Source organism: Lagopus leucura, unplaced genomic scaffold (assembly GCF_019238085.1).
Source record: "Lagopus leucura isolate 7727_CA_CO unplaced genomic scaffold, USGS_WTPT01 Super-Scaffold_100157, whole genome shotgun sequence".
Lineage (NCBI taxonomy): Eukaryota > Metazoa > Chordata > Aves > Galliformes > Phasianidae > Lagopus > Lagopus leucura.
The window spans coordinates 7160021-7184262 of record NW_024962334.1 but is presented as its reverse complement, the minus strand read 5'-3'; the positions used below and the strand labels follow the sequence as shown (position 1 = coordinate 7184262).

The 24242-nt window shown below is 42.6% G+C and overlaps 1 protein-coding gene across 13 annotated transcripts in view; it reads right to left on the bottom strand.

The window, feature by feature from the left end:
• CLASP2 (cytoplasmic linker associated protein 2) overlaps positions 1-24242 on the bottom strand; it is a 120632-nt gene that overhangs the window by 74148 nt on the left and 22242 nt on the right. For 12 of the 13 annotated variants that reach the window (XM_042889298.1, XM_042889294.1, XM_042889300.1 and 9 more), the window contains exons 4-8: positions 23349-23440; positions 22967-23042; positions 21703-21800; positions 17001-17071; positions 1403-1549 (exon numbers count right to left, since the gene is read on the bottom strand). In XM_042889298.1, the coding sequence (XP_042745232.1) occupies positions 1403-1549; positions 17001-17071; positions 21703-21800; positions 22967-23042; positions 23349-23440 (484 nt within the window). Of the gene's footprint in view, positions 1-1402; positions 1550-12526; positions 12583-17000; positions 17072-21702; positions 21801-22966; positions 23043-23348; positions 23441-24242 lie in introns of those variants that run through there. The other variant, XM_042889306.1, reaches the window with a different exon arrangement.

Sequence of the window (24242 nt, the reverse complement as noted above, 5' to 3'; positions counted from 1 at the left end):
AGGTTCATGAGTTGGGAGCTCATCAACAGATAGTTCTGGAAATATGTTTGAACCATATGCCTCCTCTGATCTCAAGTCCTCCCATGTATCTATCTATTTATTTAATGGTTCTGGAAATAAGATGTTCGAGTAATTGTCCTTTTCCATTGTCATGTCCTTTGACTCACTCCTTTTTTCATTCATTTAATGGTGACACCTCTGTTTTCTCTCAAAAGAAGCAGAAGCAATGGTTCTAACATCAAACCAATGGTTTTCTGTAAGAACCTAGTTCTAGACACTTGGCTGTAAAGATACAGAAATAAATAACAGCAACAAAATACAAACTGTTAATTTCAAAGACAGTTTCCCTTATAAAGTCTTTTAAGTGGCACTTCCTGATTCATACTGCTATCAATTGTGAGTTGTACGATGGCAGTGCTGATCCCGCCCTACGGGAATCTTTTCAATGTATCAGGAAGTCTGAAGATCACATTAGAGATGCAATGAATTGCCAAAACATGAGCTCTATCTTACTGAGAGGCCAACAGATACTGCAGCTTGTTAGGTATGCATACTTTAGTTCAAATTTTATCTTTGCTGTCGAGTTCAGAAGAACGCCCTACCAAAAGAAACAAACAATTATTTATCAAGTACCATACCTAAAGCATGGTTATGTTTCCACTTACTTACACATTTTTTTGAATTTGTGCATAAACCATCAAAAAAGGTGTCACTTTTTTTTTAAATAGCAGTGAACAGTTGCTGGTTAGATTCTGCCCCTCCCAGCTATTATAAAAAAAAAGAAGAAGAAAAAGCATGTCCACCTTCAATGATTATAATTAGCAAGCATCATCATTATTCTACTTTGAAATCTACCATGCAAAAAATCCTGGCAACAGTTTTGGCTCTCATTTGTATCTTTTACAATTAGTTTCACATTACTCTGGCAGTTTATGGAGTAGTAGAAGTCACTGAGCTGTACCATACACCTCTGCTGAAGTCTATAATTGATGACCAGCCCTTTTGAGCCATGCAAAACAGAGCACACCTACAGTAAAAAATTCACTTACGTACATTTACTACAGAGTTTCACAATATATTTATTGTATATATTGTGATGGACATGTGGATTCCATGAATTCACATGCATACATTCATTCCACCAATACAATCACATTCTCCAGATTTTTTTTTTTTTTAATTGTGAGGCCTCTATAAGCCAACTGCACATCATAAAGCAGGCAGGCTTTATGCACACACCTTTAAAGACAAATAATTACGTAAAAGAGGGTCCCTTACTGTTATCAGTTCTGCAAGAATACTGCAGTCATGAATTAAACATCACCTTTCAAAGTTCTGTTTTGTGCTTGTTCTAGCAAGGTTTCTGGCAACACCTATTAGAGGCTGAACAGCTTTACATTACCTCCAACCTTCGGCCCACCAGCAGAACCCGGCTTCCTTGCACTGTTGGAAGGATTTCCTGGCTTTTTAGGTGCAGGAATCTTGAAGGCTGAAGCAGCTGACGATGGCCTATTTCCATCCACCGACTCTTCATCATCGAAGCTTTTGTCTAGAAAAGGATACATTAAATTGAAATATATATGAGAATGAATGTATATTTAGTTCTCAATCATCTGTTCTGCTTCATATTTCACCGACTGAAAAAACGCATAAATAAAAACGTGTATTATCACTTTGTCCTCTGCCTGTGACCTACGAATAAAATGACAATCAGAAATAAACAGCATTTTCTACATAGTAAGTGTTCATAAAATATCATTTTGCCTTCATAATTAATCGCTACAGCACTGCACCTAAAAATGAATCCTTCACATTCATTCCCACAAAGGGAAAATATCTTTGCACAAATCAAATATTTTTGCCCACTTGCATGTATTTCCCCCCAAGGAAATACCATTCTGTATTGCTGCATTCTACCGAAGACAAATGCTTCTCCCTTTTCTTCTTTTACTCGTGCATGCATTTTTCTGCTACACATCCTCCCACAATGTGTCTACCAGCACTCCCTGTCTCTTCCCTTCCACCCAGATTTTTCAACTTACAATCACAGATCCGCTTGCAGATCAGCCGCCTCATTCCTCTGATAGCTCTTAAATCCCCTGGCCCTAGGAAGGACCCAGCACCTCACATGGCCACACGCAGTCGATTCTAAATGCTAATCCAAGATGCTGTTGGAACCTGCTCGCAACACCCGAGATCCACCACTGAGATTTGTGCCGGCATCTTTCTCTGCCTTCCCTGCACTAGGTGCAGGCGGAGCCAATGAGCTGCGAGGTGACATCATCTGCTGGGAGCCACGGCCAGGGGGAAAGGTGGAAATCCCTCATGCAGAGAAACTCGTTCCCACGCACGGCATTTGCCACAATCCCCATCCTTCACTGGAAGATTAGACAGACTGGCCGACAGTGCTCCAGGGTGTGTGCTCCTCTCTGTCAACTCCAGCTCTGCACATGTCCGAGCAAAAAACAGATCGATCTCTAATCACTAGATAGAATAGCCTCAATGAAAATGCTCAGCCTTCAAAATAATGTATGTATATTCCAGCAGGAGAACGTAACTGTTAATCAATCCATTTAGCGGAAGAAGGATTTACCTATAAGCTTCTGCATGGAAGAAAGTATCAGCCTATGGCTCCCATATTAAAGAAAATGGGCGAGGCTGAGCCGCAGCTGCACTACAGCAATCAAAGACCAATGTAGCATATTACCCTCTCTAAAAACTGGCACCTCAAAACAAACAAAAACCATTGGATTGCACATCTCTGTTATCTCCGGAGCGCTGCCTTTTTACCCTGGCTTATCCAGAACTCGTTCCCAGCAATATGTCACCTATGTTTAATAACACAGCCTCCCAAAGGGAAGCCACTTTTATTAAAGCAGTAAAGCAGTTTTTTTCCAATAGCATCTGCAGCAACAGCGAACACGGGAACACCCCACGCTGCACATGTCAGAGATCGCCAGTCCTACAGCTGAATTTTTTTCTTGCACTAGCAAAAATCACTGTGCTGCACAGCCAAGTCTTTGTGATGAAAGAAGAAACAAACAAACCAACAAAAAAAGCAATAAGCATCTGGATGCACACCGACACAGCAGTGATTTTCATACAATCGTTCCTTTCCCATGAGCTGATTTTTAGAGTAACTCCCTCAGCGCAGGCAGGGCTGGATTCATGCACCACAGAGGCTGCACGTTGCCATGGGAGCAGCCCAGCTCAAGGAGGGATACATTTTGATTCCTGCTGCTCTTATTCTTGTAGATTAAAGGTAGCCAGACTTCAGGACTTCTGGGCAGGAAAGCCCAGTGCCAGATCAAGAAATGAGCTAAAACAGTTAATAGAGACATAAATAAGAATGGCTTCTATCTAGGATGCTGCAACGCTGCAGATCATTTTAGAACGGCATTAGAACATCATGCAGATACTTGCACATCTGAACAGACCAACATCCATGCATCATTATGGTGTCACAAAAGGTGATTAAACATGAAAAATAGGCTTTTCTAATAAAAATGCTTTTGTTGCTGTATATTCTTTTTATTTTTTTTTCCATTTTTAGTACCCACAATGAAACAGGGTGGACTTCCACGCTAGTATCCAGCAGCACTACACCACAGCACTGAAGACGCCTTGGAAAAAGTGAAGTTATTTACAGTACAAGTTTAAAAATAGCAAGTGAGCATTTGCTCATTTACTCAGAATCTGCTAATCAGAAAGCAGCCACACACCAGCACCCAAACCACCCCAAACAGCACCGTGCTCTGGGAGCCCACATCTCCAGCTGTGTTCTTCCCAAGCTGCAGATGACCAAGGAGCACTGAAGATGAGGAACTGTGCAAGTTATTGCACGATGCAAGAATGCAGAAACTCTATTTTGGAAAACTGCTACTAATTTGTTTTGTAAACTATGCATTAAACAATGGTCGTAACAACACAGTCAAATTTCTTTGCCTTGTCAAAGGCTGTATTTGTCCACGCACTGAAGACGTTGTTAGCACTGGATTAAAGACCTAGCCTATGAAATAGTTTCATACAGTTGCTTATTGCAGAGAAAATCACTTCAAAATCCCATTTTTTTCTTCTTTCATGTGCATAAGCATGTCTGAAATATAGAACTGATTGTAACCCCTGATAGCTGGGCATTCTTAATTGGTCCTTCTCATGATTTACATTCAGAACGTTAAAATTGAAAGTACAGTCACTACAAAGTTAAAGCCCAGTACCATAAATACGTAACACTAACTGATGAAAAGGGCTGGTTTAATTCTAAGTTCTAAGGCTCACGTGCTACCAGCCCATTTTCTTAATAAAGAAAAACAAGAATGTTTTGTGCCACTTTTCCCTGAAGTCCATTTTCTCCACCAGTTCAGGCCTTCACAGTTTTACCTCACGCTTCACTAGCATCGCACCAACTGACCTTCAGGGGTATCTCCTTCTCAGGAAGACACTTGACAATGCTTGAGAAGACCTGAGGACTGAAATCTGCACTTACAGAAGTTAATGAAACTGAAGCACCGCATTTGCTTCCAGTATTACATGCTTTCCACTGACACATATTTCCATCTCTTCCAAAAGCACATTCATAGAGCTGAGCACAGGGAACTCCAGCTTGGGATGAGCTGTAATCCACAGGGCATAAGAGCTCTCACAAAAGATTAAATATAATAAATAATTTCAAATTAAATCTATTTGAAGGATGCAAAATGTTCGTTCTAGAACAGCTTGGAGAAAAATAACTAAAAGATATTAAGATAATTTTGAAGACAAAATACTTGAAGAATATCTAATTCCACATCTGCAAATATACATGACAGCTTGAGAGCACTCTCCAATCAGCATTTTCCAATGAAGTTCCACACTGCTGAAAAGGGGAATAGAAAGCTGTATGAACTGCTAACGATAGCTAACAACACATTGCTAAGGTTAATGTAAGAGACAGGATCTCAGTTTAATTTCCTTTAGACTATTCTTGTACACAGTATCTTCATTTTGCATCTCAAAAAGAGTATTGGAGGCAAGCACACCAACAGAAAAAGACATGGAAGCCAGTCTTGCCAAAAGCTTTTCAAGAAACCAAGTAAGTACCAAATGCACGTTCTTGCTCTGGTCTGTTCCAGGAAAAAGAAAACAAAACAAAACACCACTAGAAGTTCTCTCCTCCAATAAAAGAAACAGAAACCTGTAGAACTGGCATATGTTGTGAAGGTACTGCATATTAACTCAGTCGGTACCCATTGATGCCCATTATCTGCAAAACATTTCAGAAAAGTCAATAGAATGCTTCTAGCAAAACAAACCAACCTGAAAGACCTGGCCCTAGAGATAGCCACTTTCAGAACACAGCATTTACCACCATTGTTCTTAGATGAAATCCAGGCACAGCTGCTCCTATTGGAACACAAGCCAAAATTTCGAACCGTGGCAAAAGTTTATGCTAATACTCATAAGAAACAGTATGCAACTGGAAGTACAAATAACTGCAAGATAAGGGCTATCTTTCTGCTTTGTAGCATTATTCTCAGTCTCTGTATTTTAAGTATGTAGTATCTGTTTTTAAAAGTATTCAGACATACAAAGGACAACTATTTACAAACTTGATATTCACCACTATTGATGCAAAAAGCTTCTTAACAAACCACATACTCCAATCTGGTGGTAGAACAATCAAGGTAATCACAAATGTCCAAAGACAAAAGAGCATCTAAAACTTCTTATACATACAGAGAAAAAAACATTTTAGGGCTGAAGTAAATTAAAGTCAATTTATTGCTATACAACGGAAGTCTTTTCTTTTGTTAGTCTTAAGAGTCACAGAATGAATGTGTCATTTAACATCTATTATGCTGTAAGTCACAATAAAGGATGAAAGAAAGAAATGCACCCTCATCTAGATGGCTGTAGAAATAGACAATCTACTCATGCCATTCATTAGAAGATAATCAGGAGATAATTAATCTTAAAGCAAGTCCCTAAGTAATAACGCAGGAAAAAAAAATAAAATCCCTGTATTTCTCACAGTAACAGTGAACTAAAGTTGGCTATAAAGGAAAAAAAGGAAAAAAAATGTAGCAGTAACAAGATCTTCTAGAGCTGTGCATACCAAACAGCAGTATTTTACAGTATAGAGAGACATCAAACCAGAGGATGCACTCTAACAAAACTGCATCCAAACACTGATTTCTGTTAAAAGATGCCCTTCTTATACACATCTTACTTTCAAGTACTGCTAGCAGATAGTGAATGCTTTTGGACTCCTCTTAGGACTTCTTTGGCACTACAAACTGTTTGCAAAAAAGTGCCTAAGCCAAACAGTTTAAAATCCTTAGGTTCCCCAGCCCCTCCTACACCCTGTGCCTACCAGAATCCCAACTGCCAGTCCCCACTCAGTGATACACAAACACCGCCTGCAGCAGCTGCCTGGAACATCTGGGTTAGCACTGTTAGCTCCAGTGTTGCTGGCTGTACCAGTTCAAATTTCTGTCAAGCATGAAGAGGATGCCACAAGAACTACAGCTGTGACAGGTAAGCTGAACCTTCATTCTTCAGGCAAAGGTTGCACGCTATTCAGTGAACACTTCAACCCTGATACATCAAGCATTCCAAGAAGTAGGAACACATTTCTCCAACCAAAAAAAGCATGATACAGCTACCTACTTTAGAACAAGTGTGTAAAAGCAGCCCCTACCATCAGACTGATGCATTAGTGTCAGAGACACAAGGTAGGATGTCCCACCAGTTCTATGTTATTGCTGCACTTTTTTTTATGTTTCTGTTAATAAAAAATACTCAGATTTGTTGCTAAGACAAATTAATTCTATCACATACAAAGGATGCTTCACCTTCCACCACCCGTTCTGCAGTCAAAGATAGAACAGGCTGAGGACAGCAATCCCTAATCAGCCTTCCATCCCCCAGCTGCAAAACCCCAGCACCAGGCCCCAAGGACCTCACAGGCCCTCCAACGCACCCCCTGCAGTCCCAGGGCGGCCGCCCAGAGGACGCCAGGCCCTCTCCTCCACACCTCTCTCCTTGGGCATCAGGGCAGAAGAGATGCCACCTTCTCATGCTCCGGGGCCAGAGCTGAGGGATGGCAAAGGACGGCCGATACAAACACAGCAACTCCACTGCTTTTAATGACTGCCTCTCCCTCGGCTGCCTGTGGGGTGTCAGCACGCTTTGCTCCTCCTCCACCCCAGGCAGCTGCAGGGTGCTGGAGAAGCCCCTGCCCCCACTGACCCTCTTGCTACATCCTTGCCACTGCCTCCCAGAAATGGCCACAGGCCCCAACTGCCAGCCGCCATGTTTGGGCCTGCAGTGGCACTCAGAATCCTGTCGCCATGGGCACCCAACTGCCCTCAACCGCAGTCCCTCAGCTGACACTGCAGGAGACAGCAGCACTTTCCAGTATCGGAAAGAGATACTTTGTACTTCTTGTGATTTCCCAGGACGGGATGGAGCAGCCACCTTTAAAGAAGAGGCGGCTGCTGGAAGAGGCTGATGACATCGAGCCCATGGAGGTGGACCCGCCTGGCAGCGAAGAGGAGCCCATGGAGGTGGATCCACCCGAGGCAGATGAGCTGATGGAAGTGGATCCACCTCCATCGGGGCAGACCGGCCATCTCTCTGCTGCTGCCAGGCCAACCACGAAGAGGTCGCGCCCCAAATTTCATCGCAGGGGCGCCAGGATCCGTCCACCTCCCGCGAAACGGCCGCCTCGACGCCGGCGCTGATCCTCCCGTCCTGTAAGTTTGCCCTTACCCGCGAGAGCCCCAGCTCACGGCCATCCTGCGGGCTCACGGGGAGCCTCCATTGCCTGGTCCTTCTTCTGTTCACAGCCAAGGCTCCTACGAGCCCTTCCTTCCCGACCCCCTCCCTCGTCCCTTCCCAAGTCCTCTCATCTCTTCTTCACCAAGTCCTGAGGAAGAGGGCAGGGCAGGGACTGCCATCCTCAGAGCTGCTGTGCCGGGGCAGCGGGACGAGTCTGACAGAGGGACCTCAAACATCGCAGGGCTGCGAGGATCCCGTAAGTTCACCCTTAGCTGGGAGGGACAGCATCAAATCAGGGCCATCCCATGGGCTCACACAGAGCCTCCATTTCCTCATCATCCTTCTCTTGACAGAACAAGGCTCCATGAGCCCATCCTTCCTGCTCCCCTCCCCCATCTCTGCCCAGGACAGGAGAAGAAGCCAAAGAAGGGACAGAGGCAGCTGCTCCTGGGGAGAACCACACTTCGGTTCGGACACAGAGAAGTGCAGAAACACAGCAAGAAGATCCAATCCAGATGCTTTGCCTGGACTTCTCTTTCAACACCAGACCATCACCATTTTAAAATAACAATTCAAAATAATAAAAAGTAAAAAGCACAAAACTAAATAAACACATTTTCATTTTTAAAAAGAAAGCACTGATTGTGTCTCTGCTTTAGGAACCTTAGAGTTTGCACGTAGGTTCCCGTGTCCCCTCCTTGCCTCCCGCACACAGAACGTACCCTGCAGCAGGACACGCTGCCCTCATTGCCAGCCCGAGGAACAGCACCGCACTGCACACACCGCTGGGGCTGCCCCCTGCCCTGCCTCAGCACCTTCTGCTACTTTGCAGGGATATTTCACACACACACATCAAGAACATCGGAAAGAGGCCCTTCTGACTCTTGAACTACAGAATCATATGTACAAATACCCAGGCTCTGAACACCAGAAAATCCTCAACCATTTCTGAATGTCGTTTAGAAACCTAAAGACAATATTTATTTCTAGTCGCACTGCTGGAATATAAAAAATAATAAAAATAAAAATGAAGTTCAGTTATCAGTTTAGAATCTACTGCTGTCCAGAAAACAGTGATGCCTTTTTCGTATGTCTGCAGCTTTGTTAGTAAGAAATGGTCTGACTTACACAGTTCTTCTCTGAAACTCTTTGTTTCCATGTTGAACCTTACTTTGTTCATCCATGCTGAGCAGAAAGTGTTCATTTTCATATAGCCCTTGGCTGTTCTACACATTCCGTCCCTCCCCCATTTACTTGTTTCACTGTCCCACAGATCTTTTTCAGCTATGAGCAATGGTATGTGCACTTTAAAGACAAAACACCACTCATAACCTCTGTTAAACATTGTGACAGTTCCACATGACCTTACAGTGAAAAGAACCTCTCAACTGGTTTGATTCAGAATAGCCATCTAATTCCAACTCACAGTATCTGTCCTTCATCTCGAAGGCACAGGGAGGAAAGGCACTCCCCCAGCACATCACCTACCAGCTGCTTGCAATGGAAGAGGAGTAGGGCTCCTCTAGAGGGAAATGAACCAACACAGGCACAGTTAGCATGTTTACAAAATGTGCTCAAAGGAAAAGAGAAAAGGGAAGAAGCCATGCATTTCTACATCCCAACATCTACTGTCTAAAAGACTTTTTTCAGGAAATGGCTCTGGACAGTACAAAGCACCACAGTGAAATCCTGCCCATTTTCTGGGCTTGTGTAACAACTGCTTTATTTACTATCATTCCCAGGCCTAAATGGGTTTTAAAAGCCTCCTCCCTTCTACCAGAGGATTGAGTAGTCAGAAATTCGTGTAAAAAATGCATAAGGGAAACAGTTTTTATACACTGAAAATTAAGCTATCATCTGAAAACAAACTCTACAGCCTTTTAACTTTCATGTGTCCAATTTTTTATTTACTTATTGTTACTTGTCAAAAATAAGATATTAAAGCTGAGCAGCACCCACATTTTACAGAAAGCACTAATCAGATTAAAGACTTAGGAAGACAGCCTTCCGCTCAGAAGAACATCAGGGAATAGAAGGTGACGGTTCCTGTACTCTAGGACACACGTACACTAATGAGGTAATTTCAAAAAAGACAAAACCCATAATTTCATATTTGTATGTGCTACAATTCTTACTGTATCTGGATACAATTACTAGTATAAGCAGCTAAATCAGTTGCATATACTGTATCATTTGGAATACGATGAGTGCTTGAAGTCATCAAACATCGTTAACACCATACAGCATTTACACAAACATCCCCTTTTTCACCTTTGCAGTTCAAGACAGAATATTCAGTACATACTAGTAAACAGATGAGGGAACCAAGAATGTTCTCCTATAAAGCTGATCTGATGCTTTTAGATAGCTCTCAAATACCTTGTGTCTGGAACTGCACTTGTTAGTGCATCCAAAGAACACTTAGGTCTAACCTTTCTTCCATGACTCTTCCCACAGCCCCAAGTTTTAGGCAGATACATTTCTCCTAATTTTAATAAATCTGTTGAACTGAGAGCAGGACAGGCCCTCAACTGTAGAACAGTGAAGTGGCACGGTACTGACTGACACCAAGGAAAGAAAGAGCTGATCGATGGATGACAAGGCATGAAGAGAATGCACAAGGCGATGTGCCACCCTGCCATTACGTTAGCTGCCTCCTAAACACCCTAATCAGGTTATCAGCGGATAAGGGCAGAAATGCATTAGCCTCTCCAAGAAACAAGAAATCCCAAGCGAGGAATGGTTCTTGACTAGTTTTCTTCAGCAACCTGAGGAACAAACACAGACCTACATTCACACAGGCATGTGAAATGCCTTTAGACCAAGACACTGAATGCTTTCCCACTGGCACACATTCACTGCAGTGGAAGTAACAGTTCAATTGCTCACTAGTCCAGAAACAGAATTATTTTCTTCCTCCGCATGCTTCAAACAAAAGACTGGAGAGCTTGAGACAGTTAACAGGGGTAAACAGAAAACTTGGCTTTTCCCTTTAATCCTCAATTTGGAAATCAGCTTAAGATTCAACATTTAAGCATTATGTTTTATTTACATTCCTGCTCATGCTCCAGAAACACTGAAAGAACGCCAAACAGTTACAGTAAGCCACTGTCTTGCATTTCAGACAAAACATTCAAAATACCACCTCCATACAATACTTCCAAACTGCATGTACCTTTACAACATATCCAGGCCGATTAAATGAACAAAGCTAGGAAAACAAAGGACAAGTTCCGTTCTCTGACGTAGCAGCACAACATCACCCAGAACAATGGCGTACCTTCAGACAGTAAGCTAAATGTACTGCCACAGCACAGTGCCAATTTGTCAAGAAAAGGAACTTCTCAAAGCCTACTGAATCACCACCCGTAGAACAGAACGTGTCTGCTGTGTTGCAGGATGTACGGGATGAATGTGAAATGGAAAATCACGACTAAGCATTTACACTGAGAAAGAACAAAAAAAATCAGAAAGTTTTCTTAATGGTTCATAAGGTTTTATTATCCCTAACAGTCTTATAACACAATGCCGAAGGACTGAATTCTTTGTAAATGTGGTAAGCAGTAGTTTCAAGAGAAACCAGCAGCTACATAATCATCCTACACACTCTTAATTGTATCTGGCATTACAGCTCAAAGCTCCCACACAGAACGTCAGCTGACTGCCCGAACAGTACTCTGTTCTTAGTGCCTTTGTTAATGACGAATTTAATTATACAGAGCAAAGCTCCGCAACCACCCTCACTTCATAACCCTCGACCATTAGGGAACCACAAAAATCCTATGGCTTTGTCTAGGGAATACAGTTATTTCTTAACATGCTACAACTCGCATCCTTCATCTGCGCGTCACCGCGACCCATGTTTACACCACACAGAACTGCACTGCTTCATGGGAAACGGGCACTGGGAAAAACAGTCCTAGAGCAAAAATGACAAGAAAGAGCTCAGTGCGCGCTCAGTTCCACAAAGACGGTGACCTGCCCTGCAGTCTGCTGACGACAAATAAAAACAAACATCAGAGAGCAGCCTGAGGCCGGATCCCTCTGCTGCGTCCTGCAGCTTCGCATGCCCAAAGCACCCAGTGCCACACATCCATTTCAGGACGTCTCAGAACAGGTCTTTGTCCAGGCTCTCACTACTGCCATCTCAGCGCACTCAGATAAAAGATTCACCTTCATCTCCGTACAGAAGCCTTACAGGGCCAGTTTCCTCAACGTTTTTAGCACTACGCACATCGCACTTTGCAAGCGCAAAGCCCTCCTCCTATCTTCCTCATCTTGCTTTAAGCCAAATGACAACTTCTCAACTTCCTCTGAAAACGAAGACGCACGTAGGGGAAGCTGTCACACCGGGAGAGGGTTGGGCACGGAGGCAGAACACGAATCCGGTTTTTATCCAAAACGTGACCGCGCGGCCCGCACCGCTTTACTGACCTACTTTCCCCGGTTTGTGTAAGGAAGGAAACGCGGCTCCGCAAGCCGTAGCGTCACCCGAGCCGTACGGCAGCGAGCCGCTTCCCTGTCGGCGCCCGCAGCGCCGCCTCTCCCCGCCGAGTAGCGCGGCCGGACGCCTCCCGCTCCCGGGGCGGACCTCTCGCCGCGCGCCCCGAGCCGCCCGCAGCGGGACCCCCGCACCGGGCCGAGACGTCGAGCCGCCGCACGCGGGGCTCAGCGCGCTCAATGGGGCGCAGGAAGGGGAGCGGCGCCGAAGCTCGTCCGCCCCTCGCCGCGGGACCCCGCGCCCGCCCCCGGGTCGGCCACTCACCGTCCCCGATCGCCATCATAGCGCGGAGCGGCCGCGGGCGGCGAGTGCCGGGCCGACCGGCCCCCGCTCCCCGCCGCCACAGCCGCCCGCCGCGCCCCGCTTCAAAATAGCAGTCCCGCCGGCGCCAGGTCCCGGCCCCGTCCCACCGGGGACTTTTACCGCGCTCCGCCCCGCTCCGCCCCACCGTCACGTGCCCGCGCCCTGCCCTGGCCGGGCTGGAAGGAGCGCCGGAATCGCGAGCGGGGCGGCGGACGCGAGGCGTTCAGTGCCGGTGGGTCGGAGCGAAACGCCTTCTCCTGACGGTGTCCGGGCACCGGCTGCCGCAGAGCGTCCTGCTGCCGTCAGGAAAGCCTGACGGAACCTCAGCTCCCGCTCGCGGTCGGCCCGAAACCGCCGCGACGGCACCGTGTGCTGTAATAAGTAATAAGCGCTGCCTCCCGCCCCGTTCCCTCTCGTCTGAGAACCGGCGGCGCCGCGCTGAGCCGTTCCGTTCCGTGCCGCGCTGAGCAGCTCGCTTCCCGCAGCGCTGGCGCTGAGCTCCGGTGCCCAGAGACGCGCACGGGGCACCTCGAGGCACGGTGCGGGCGAGGGCCTGCTCGGCACGCTTCCATACGTCCGGGTATAAACCACAAAGGGCAGCGGGTGAAACTGATAGTCATACGAATGCGTTCTGAGCTGCTGGATGAGCGAGCAGCACGCAGACGGACCCCGAACAGTGTAAAATGATTGTAGCACCTATCGGCAGCCTCAGCGTTTCCCACGCTATACATTCACACCACGTCCCGTTGGCACAGGCTGTCGCTGTGTGATCTCACAGAAACCCTCTTCGCAAAAAGAAACCAACAAAGGAAAACTGGAAAGAAAGAAAAAAGCATAACGTGGCAAAGCAAATACCCGTTTCTGCCTTCTGCAGGTGTTTACTGTTTGCTATAGGAGAACATACGGCTTGGCTGAGTCTTTGTAATCCGTTCCACCCCCCCCAGGAGCGTGACACTAAAATGTGTGTGACACTGAAACGAGTGCATCCCACCGATCGCATGCTGTGTTTGTAAGGTAGTGCTGCGAGGCATGCCTTTAATGGGAAAACTGCATGGGCTGAACAGAGGGGTACAATCAATATTCAGCTTGGATCATTCTACTGAATGAAGCGAAACACAGAGCTCAGTTATTGTTCTCCCTACTTTTGACTCCCTGTCTGAAAATGTACGCTGCTCTCCAGCACGGAGGTCTGTTGAAATTCTCTGAGGGAAAACACTATTTACAAATCTCAGCCGGCAGAAACAAGTGCTTGCTCAGCTTTGAGATTGGCTGCCAGTCCCGTTTCCATAGAAATGCACATTCATGTGCTGAAAAATGGGGAGGTGCTTTAAAGATCCTCCTCCAGTTTGCAGGGATGCAACACATTTCTGCTGAAGCAAAATGGCAAAACAAGCACCGCACCACACACAAGATTTGGCCTAACAAACACATCCAGATACAATTCTAATAACATGCTGCATTACTGTGAATGTAAACAGAACCCAAGGTTCTCAGAACAGCTCATTCATTCACGTAATTCGTGGCAAAGAAAAGATGTTTGAATTTACTAACCACAGCTTATTGGAGGGGAGATGCTGCAATCGAGACAGGGGGGAGAGGGAATCAAAGGTCAGCTGGAGAGGTAAATTATTGGTATGATATTATTTAAGCTTGTAATGACTCATCAAGCAGCAGCATAAGACTCGAGCCCAGTCCCATCATTAAACACAGGGCCTTCCACGCTTCTCAGCTGCTGGCTTTTGAAGCTACATCATGCCCCAGTTATTATAGCAGCACTCATTTCAGTGTGCTTTTCACATCTTTCGCCCTCCGCTAGAATTCATCAGTCCCTACAGACCGCATTCCCTGCTCTCTCTGCTGTTCTATCAGGGGTTACATTCAATGAAGGAGGACTGCTCATGCTAGGTCCATTATCACAGGCAAAGGGATAACAACACATGAAATCCACCAGTGTGCATGAGAACACAGGAGAACCTTTTCCTCTCCTCCCCTGTTTCTCCCACACATGCTGAAGAACAGCAATACGTTTCTAAAACCTGACACATGTTTAACTGTGTTAGTAGGAGCATATTTTTCTTTTTTGTTTGTTCGTCTGAATTATTAAAAATACTATGGAAAACATTCTTCTATTCAGCTTGCTTCAAGCTTCTATTTTTTTCAGGTTATGGTTCTCTTTTTGCATATGCAAAATGAAGTGACTGAACAACTGTCAGAAGTATTGTTGGAAGAAAGGAACCTAAGTGACATCTCTGGATTCTCAGAAAGTAGGTCAACACGACAAAGATTTACCAGCACAGCGGTGCCTTACAACTCCGCTAAAGACTGCACCTCTGACAGTTGTTTTCAGCAAGCGTTTCTCTATCCAGCACACACTTTGAAGAGAACTCCCATCACTTACAGCTGACTTCTTTGAGAAAACAACTCAGCTAAGACAGCAAAAAGCCATTCCTTTGGGAGGTTAAAAGATATAAAAAAAGGGTCCACTATGGACTGTACCATTCTAATTACACCAAAGTCTGTGGAACAGTTTTTGGCCCTTGACTCCTCACTCTTTGGAAACACAACCCTACTCCCCACAATCTTTGAACCCTATTCCAAAACATCAGCCTTTAAAAGCACTAAAATATCCTCTGTACTGTAACGCACGTATTTACATCTGGCCTTTATCCAGAGATGTTTGATAAAGCTCTGAAAAGTTGGTAACAAAGCCACAGGAATTCAACACTAACTTTAGATCTACACATGGAAGCAGTAAATATAAATATCTCTCTGTCCTTTAGAGAACAAAGAAAGAGAAGGTCGAGATAAACCACTAACAATAGAAGAGTATGTTTTCCATAGCGTTAAAAAAATATCCGCTTAGATCGATTCAACAGATAAACAGAGATTCTGAAACAAAGGTACAAGAGGGATTCTGTCTCTGGGACTAAAGAAACAGACTCATGGCAGCTTCTGCACAGAATCTGCCACCTACAAGCCCAAAAGGATTTGTACCACTGCAGATCAGCACTAACACCTGCATTGTACAGATGAGGTAAAATGGCTTCAAACGAATTGCATCTGCTCTTGTAAGATACCAACCAAAAGCTCCTACACGCAATGTAAACTAGTTCAGCAATAAATGTGTTGTTTCTTTATTCCCACAATTTAAATTACTTCAATGTGTTTATATTCTCCAGTAACTTCCTCGTATCTCTCGAGAACTGCCAACAGAAAAAATTCAACTAAAATGTACCTTTGAACCACTCAAACCCATGCAGTTGTATGAACTTTAAATGCAAAAAAATAATGCTTTGTCCTTCCAATAGGAGTCGATCTACAATCAAAGTAGATCTACAATGTAAAACATTCTTCTCAACAACGAACATATTTAGTGTTCATTTTTATATTAATCCTTATTTTCTTATTTCCAAGTGCCCAAGAATAGCGCTGTTTTACTTCAAACCAGAATGCAATGTAGAACTTCACTGTCATCTCAAAAAGGTTTAAAAATGCACTTCTGCAAACCCACAACCTCTGTTTTCACAGTAACGACAGAGAGGTGAGACTGTTTAAAATGAAAAAGTACATTTGCATACATTATCAAATCACATATGCATTCCTCAAATTATTTCTTCAAACTGTTACATTTTCGTCTAGCAAAGCTTCCTTTTCAGTATAATTTCACCAAAAGTATCTGAATATCCTCCACTATAAACCAAAATCTGCCGACTGTTTGCAGAAAACAGACAGACAATGAAGCTTTCAAAACCAATCAAATTAAAGCCACTGCCACAACACCTCCCTTGTTGTGCTGTTATGCAACTGCTGTTTGTTTTTCTTTTTTAAAGTATAGTTTTAAGTAAGAAAGAATGATGGCTTTGCTCTTTCATCCCGTAAGATACTGTTTCAGGACTGCAGCAGGAAGCAACAGGGATTCATTGCATAACAGGCTTCGTTTTCATGAAAGACACCAGAAAAAGTCAGTACATTAAAGGAGAATTTGAAGTCACAACTTCAACACTGAAGTGTCTCTGTTGTCTATTTCTTTAATTTAGAACTTACTCTATCATTCAACATTTTAACTGAGAAGAAACCACATAAAACAGCCATTATTCACTTATTTTCTTTTGGAATCGCTGTTAAGATAAAAGCCCGTTTGATTTCTTTTTTTCCACGCACAAATACTCTGCAGCGTTCTCGCAGCCTCTACTGCATGCACACAGAACTTGTTGAAGATTCACTGCCAGTTTCCATGTGATTTCAAAACCTCTTCCAGCTGTATTCCGACTGCAGTCCTAAAAACCAGTATCAGTAACGTAAGTCTGTTTCACTATGCAAATGTCTGTTTCTCTCAGTATACTTCCAGATGTTTCTTGTCAACCATCTCACACTGTTCATACTAGCATTCAAATATTAATCTAAGGCCGACGATTAACATATGTTTCATACTCACCACTGATGTTACTTAAAATCATATTTCCAGAATCTCTCACTTCATCAAATTTTGCAAAGATTGTTTGCAACCTGTAAAGAACAAAAATATATATAAATATACATATATATTAAAGCATATATTTACATATTGGAAATCCTCCAGGTTACCAGTAAAAACATGTATTAGTTTCTTAGTATATATAAAGCAGTCAGACAAGGGATTATGAGTTCTAATTTCCAAGGGACTCCCCTTCTTAAGTCAGTTGAGCATCTTCACACAAATGCACATAAAGCAATGTCACCAAGTCAGCAAATAAAACCGAGCATCACTATTAGTAACACAAAAAATAATGACAATTCTGAAGTAGAGGTTTAGTAATATTATATAGTTGCTTCAGAAAGGCAGTGATATTACCCTATTCACACACAACCCTACAAGGCAACAATTTGAACTACAGAATGCTGATGTGAGAAAAACAGGCAGTGATTGATATTTCATTTGCTCTGTGACAATTGCTGATTTTCTGAAAAATCTGGTTTGTTATGAAGATATTTTCAAGTGGTTTGTGCTTCCACTGAAAAGAAGAAATTCTTTTTTCTAAACTCCAGGAACATGAAACACTTCTGTACCACTGATTCTCACATGGAAAACATGCTGCAGTTGCTTTGCTACATGTTAAACAGGAAGAAAAAAAAAAGTACAAAAAAAATTCACATTTCCAGTCTGGTCCCACAAGGTAGAAAATGCTATTCAAGCAAGAAACTTGGCCAAATCTGAACAGCCAGTTCTCATCACTTCTGCAGAAAATGCAATAAAAGCTGTAGAAGCATCTCAGTATGGTATGTATAGCTGTAAGGATATTTTAGGTACAAAACTATCAAGATTGAATAGTGACCTTAAATGCACATTTACCAACCAGAAGTCACACAACACTTGGCAATTCTCACAGTGGGTATAGATCAGTTATGCTACCTCACGCTTTCAAACACTTTAGTAGCCTTGAAGTGGTATTTTTCTTTGCCAAATACTTTGAAGCACTTGCTAGACACCATACAACTAGCTGAGAATTCCACAGGAAGGCCCACCTTCCTTCAAATAAACAAACACCCTTAAAAGCATGTCCGAAAGGCTGAAGCTGTTATCCTGAGAGCAGCTGAATATGAAGACTACAGTGAGTAACAGATTTCCTTTAGAATTGCACCCCGATTCTTAAATGCTGCTGGGCTGATGGTGTGCTTTTGGCACACATGCACGTTTTTCAGAGAATTCAAAACAAAAAATTATTTCCTGCTCTTTTGAACTTAGTTATCAAAACATGCTTCACAGAGCACTTTAAGCAAAGAAAGTACAGAAGAATGAAATATTTCCTTATAAATACATGGCAATGATACACACGTTGCCTCTCACTCTGGGCAGAATATCTGATAAAGTCGTAACTATAAGCATTCACTAATAACCTGTCAGCACTCAGTGCTATGCAGTCACAGTGGTACAGGCTAGAGAGCAACACGGCACTGCCAGCTCTAAAAGCTTAGAAGCCTGTATTTCTGACTTCAGACAGACGTATCCTGCAGTGTAGGCACAGTTTAAGGTGATATACATTTCTCTTTACTTCCTCCTTTGGAAAAAAAGAAGTGCCCACATGTGGACATACAGATGGACACTGTCTACAGTATGAACCAGACAGACAGAATGCACAGCCCACATTAAGTGCAGTACTCATAGATGCATCCTGTAACATACGTAGCATTTCCAGATATGAAGCTGCAGCCTTAGACATGAGAACTCTAAACAAATAAATGTACTTTTTACATTTATGTTACTCAAGTAATGGTGGAAAAAGTTGTCAGATGATTTCCTGAGAGATCTTGAAAGGCTGTAAATGCTCAGACCAAGCAAGTGCTAACTTCTAAATCCATATGTATTTCTTCTATTCATGGAAGATCAGCTACATGTTTCATACTCTAACAAACTCCATTTGGCCCAAATGGAACAAAAATGGTTCCATATTCTTGGCTCAAAGAGCAAGAAATGCAATATCCACTCTCAGTATCCACAAACATATTAACACTAATGCTTACAGGCTCAATAACAAAGACTGTCAAACCTCTTTGGCAGTAACTTTAATTAAAGGGAAAACACAACAGCCGTATCTCCAGCCACTGACTCCATACTGATTTCTGAGAAAAGAAATGCTCTTCAGGCCTAAATGAAGATATTCTTCTGAGATTTGTAACTTGAAGAACGTACATAAAAAGAGGAATTCAACGGTTTTATTTGCAAATTCATTTCAGCGACTGAACAAAAAATACACTATTAGCAAGTGGAGTTGAACTACAATAGCACAACTACATCTTTTATTAGCCATCTAGACCCTGCTCAGGACCAATATCCTTCTCTAGACAGCCTACTATTTTCTGCAAGTGCAAATCTACAGATTATAAAACCTATTTAAGCTACCGTTTGTGAATAACGATGTACATTTATATTTATAGAGACATAAAATGTATACACTACTTTTGTATTTAAATAATTTGAGTGATTTCTCTAAATAATGCTTGATGAACTTTCCTGCCTTCCTTCCGGCTGACATGAGCTCTTATTCTCAGCTTTAAGGCACAGTGCACTGGGGCAGCAACACACGGACCTCTAATGTGCAATTTGTTATGCAAACGAAGCAAGCCTACATTCTCTGAAATCACACGTTTACCAAATATCGAAGTAATGGTGCTAATATTTATGCTTGCAATTGTAATGCACTGTCATACAGTGAAAGAGCTGCAATAGCATTCTTTAAGGCTGAACTGAACAACTGAAAGCAGCTGCGTCTGAACTACAGATTATCCGTAATACTTAAAATCCTTAAAACCTACCCAGACACACAAATATGAACATAAATTTCCCTCAGAACAACGGTAAGGTGGTACCGTAAATCAAGCTGTTTCACAGACCATAGCTCCTGCACGTCCATACGAAAAGTTTAGTGAATCAAAGCGAAGGGAGAACTTCTGGCAGGCAGTGGGAAAAAAAGCTCTTAAACTGGGTCTGCCAGTGAAGGAGCAACCGTCTGAGACAGAGCTAATCTGTCTTTCCTGAGCTTTGTCAACCGCCTTGTTTCTGTGTTAAGTAGGAAGAGACAGCAGGAATTCTGCTTCCCATCAATACTAGGGATGGAGACCAGTAGCTTCATGCTCAACTCATAATCAGCTTCATACTCAAATTGTAACCCATACCTCCTCCCAACCTGAAGATTGCTTGGGAAGACACAACACTGAACCTCGGTTCATGTATTATTTTATGCTAACCTTGACTGTCAGGTGTGAAACTGCTGAGATTCAGTGGCAAGAACCAGCTGGATATGCACCAAGTCCAGCTTTGCTTATTTATGTAAATGAAAATGGCACAATTACGCTTGCTTTCAGATCAAGGGGAGTTTGGTGCTCAAGTGATTCTGGCAGTAGGAATCAGCAGTTTGGTCCCTACTGCAAGTTAAGTTAGAAGCTGTTGATTAGCCTGGAGAGACAAAGCTCCTGTGGTGTTTAATCCTATTTGGATCTCAAGATTGACTTAGTTTATATCACTTGGAAATGTGAACAGGATGAGTGCTGAACCCAGACTTATGGTCAGACCCAACATTCATAGCACAGACAAAAGCTGCTGTTATCTGCATTCTTTGCTTGCATTCTCTGTTCCAAAGAACATCCAAGACTCTGGCTTAATGCAAGAAGGATTTTCTCAGATAAAACTATCTGCTGTGGAACTGAATTTTTGGAACTGTAGTAATAACACATCTTCTGTGGTAACCATGTAATCACATCATACCCCTGAACTGTAACAATCATTAAACAGATGAGAACGCATACAATTTCCCATTCCTACAGGCAGGATAAGTTTTGGTCCAAAGAGGCTGAGCTCTGCCTAGCATGTGAAACAAAAAATTTAACACCATTCTCCTATGACAGTATTTCAGTACCTTATAAACCATTAAAACTAAGGCTAACAATTTTCAGTGCTCTCGTGAGCCACAGAATCCATTCTGATATCCTTACTGAGCCCACATAGCAGACACAACCAGCTCTCTTAAAATAAAGAAACCATTAGGACTCAGAGTGCAGTGTTATCTCAGTTTGTATCTCAGTGTTACCTCAGTTTCAGCTTAAGACTTTTTTTTTTCTTAGAGAGGGTTCTTCTGATGCAGTTAGCAAAAGCAAGGGAGGACATTTGCCATTATAACTATCTTCAAGAAAGTAAAGACTTGGGGCAGGATGTGCCATACTTCCATCTCACTTCCACGGATGTGCACATACTTCTCTCTCACACGTGCACAGTGCATGGGAAGGATTAAGTTCTTCAGTTGTGACTCTCTACGCTCATGTTAAACACAAACTCTAGAGTAAGGAACATTATGAATATTTTCAAGTATTCAAGTGTTTTTCAGCTATTTCCCTACTGTTTACTGTATTTCTCACTGCTCCCATTACATATATATATATATATATATGCATAATTTTGATTTACTATTATTTTATATTTTTTAAACTATTCTAGAGCTCTTGCCTTCTCCTAAAATCAGGGAATTTTAACTGCTGAATGTTAGGCTGCTTTTGGTTATAAACTCATATACCTCTTCCAAGCAGAAAAGACTGTAAAATGAAGGTCAGAAGCAGTAAACACCACAACATTCTGGGTCAGCATCACAAAATCAAAACCACTTGCTCACCTTCCAGGAGGAATTCCCCTTTTTGTAAGATCTAGTCGTACTTTCTCCCCCACATGTCTATAAACCTCCACAATGGCTAGTATGGCAGCATCTCTCACCTGTGAAAGCCAAGTTTAAATTATTATTTCATTTCAGCATTTCAGAAAGCAAAACAACATTTTGCTGACAACCCACTAATCTTCCAGACCTGTGCGCCAACTCATTTCACAGAACAGTTCAAACAGTGAGGATGGAAGGGAAAGGAAATACAACTGTTATTTCAAGATGGAATTTGTTCCAAGTTAGAGCATCTCCAGACGGTAAATGAAAAATCCTAGAAATAACAGCTGTGGAGGGAATTTCTGGGAATGGCATAAGAACACTATCTGTGGAAACATGTGCTGTCTTTAGGAGCTTATCACACCAGGCAACACTTCCAAAAGTCAGTCCCTGAACTCGCTCCTGACACCTCATCATCTTGCTTTGACCACTTCCTATATGCAGCAAGGACCTTCTAGAAAACTAGGTATGTGACAGCCAACAAGAGTGGGCCAAAGTGATTCCTGAAGTTCTTTGTAAGGAATTACGTGGTTTCACATAAGCACAAGGATGGGAGTAAAAATATCTAGGGTAAAGGGAAAAAATGATTACAGCAAGAGATGAAGTGCCTTTTACAGCAATGTAAAGCATAATCATCACAACCAAAACTGCCAATGACACGTCATTATTCTCTACAAAGAATTTCTGGATTACCTGAGCCCTTTGTAGCAGTCTGCACTAAAACTAGAACTGCTTTAGCAAGATATAAACTACCCCTTCACTAATGGGCAACAAACAAGACAAATTCTTCACAGATTTTCTCCAGAATAGAGAAATGCTATGGTATGTATAGGAGACAAAGACCAACACGGTAAGCAGAAAAACAAGTTTTTATTTGCCCATCTCCTGCCAATGCTGGCTTCTTTTTCACTGTATTCTTAGTATTCCCCATAAGACACAGCTTTAGAAAAGTTGAGACAATTTAACCATTTCCATTTGAAGGCTTTCTGAAGTTCAACAGATGTCATCATTATGAACTACAACTTAATTTTCACTGCAGATGTTTTACCTATGTAAGGTGTTTGCTTTGTTTTGTTTTTAACTGCAAGTTAAAAAATTAACTACAAAATAATGACCTACTACAAAGCAAACTTAACAATTTTTCTTAAGTGCCTTTATTCATTTTGCCTTCATCCTTCTCTCTAAATATGGCTGTTGAAGCACGAGGAAGTATTGAAACACTTACCTGACTATTTGAGTCACCAAATGCTGCACACAGATGTGGTACTAACTTGCTGAGACTTAATGGTTGGGCACCATAACTGGAGAAAAAGAAGAAAAATTATTTTTCTGGCAGAAAAACAGAAAGTGTATCTTTAGCTTAGCATTGATAAAATACAACCATCAATCAAGTTCCATCTTTCTCTTACTAGTCCCACATTTAGTTCTGGAAAAAAAAAATTTACCTTCAGTCTTTCTTTTGGAAAGCTTACTGGTCAAGTTGTTCAGATTTTTCCCATTTATTCTTTTAACTGAATCAGACTTCCTGAAGTATTAGTTTCAGAGAAGAAAGGACAATTAAGAAAAAGGATAGAATCCTTATGTCTCCATAGAAACAAAAAGCTTACATGTTTAAGGTTGCAATAAGACACAAACACACTCCTTCTCGGGATCGGTAATTCTTGTGCTTAAAACCAGCAGCAAGGCGTTCCCAAATGTACTATAAAACAGAAACAATTGTCTTTGATTACCAGGAGCACAATACAGTGCAATTCTATCCGTTTTCTACATTCATAACACAGAAATAATGCAAGACAGGTCCATTGGAAAAGTAAAGAGACTTTGCAGATAAAATTAAGTTATAAAATACGCAGTAACACACACAGTACAGATTACTCGTGAACTAAAAACAATTTCAAGAAATGTTCTTCAGAAATCTAGCTATGTATTTGTACTGCTCCAGAAACAGCTTTAGAAAATATACAGAATTGTTACAGTTGCTAAACACGAACACTGACATTTCCAACTAGGGACTCCAGCAGAAGTTGCTATATCCCTTCTGCTTCACATTGTTTCCTGGCCAACATTTCCTCTCACCCAGTTTAGCTTGCACTTATCCACACTCCTGCTGTCCACTTCTCTCCTACTTCTGCTTTAAATTTGCTTCTTAATTTTTTGGTTATTTCTTGCCTATTCGTTCTACTTTCTTAGCTTCCATTTCTGTTCTGCTTTCACTTCTCTTTTGTGCTGGTGCTGCTTTCCATAGCACAATTCTCTGGCTCGCTAAGCTCTCGGTTACCTTCCTGCCCATTTGCTTCCCTTTGCCTTTCACTGTCCAGCTCATCGTTTTACCTCTCCATCTCCCTGCCAATCTCCAGCTGCACAGGGTGTAAAGAGTGAAAACGCAAAGCTTACGAGACGTGGGATTCCCAGTGGTACCTCAGAGCGGATGCACAGCCCCACAGTGCAACTCCCCCAGCTGCAGTGCTGCCATTACAGCCGGCACGGCGCGAGCATCCGCG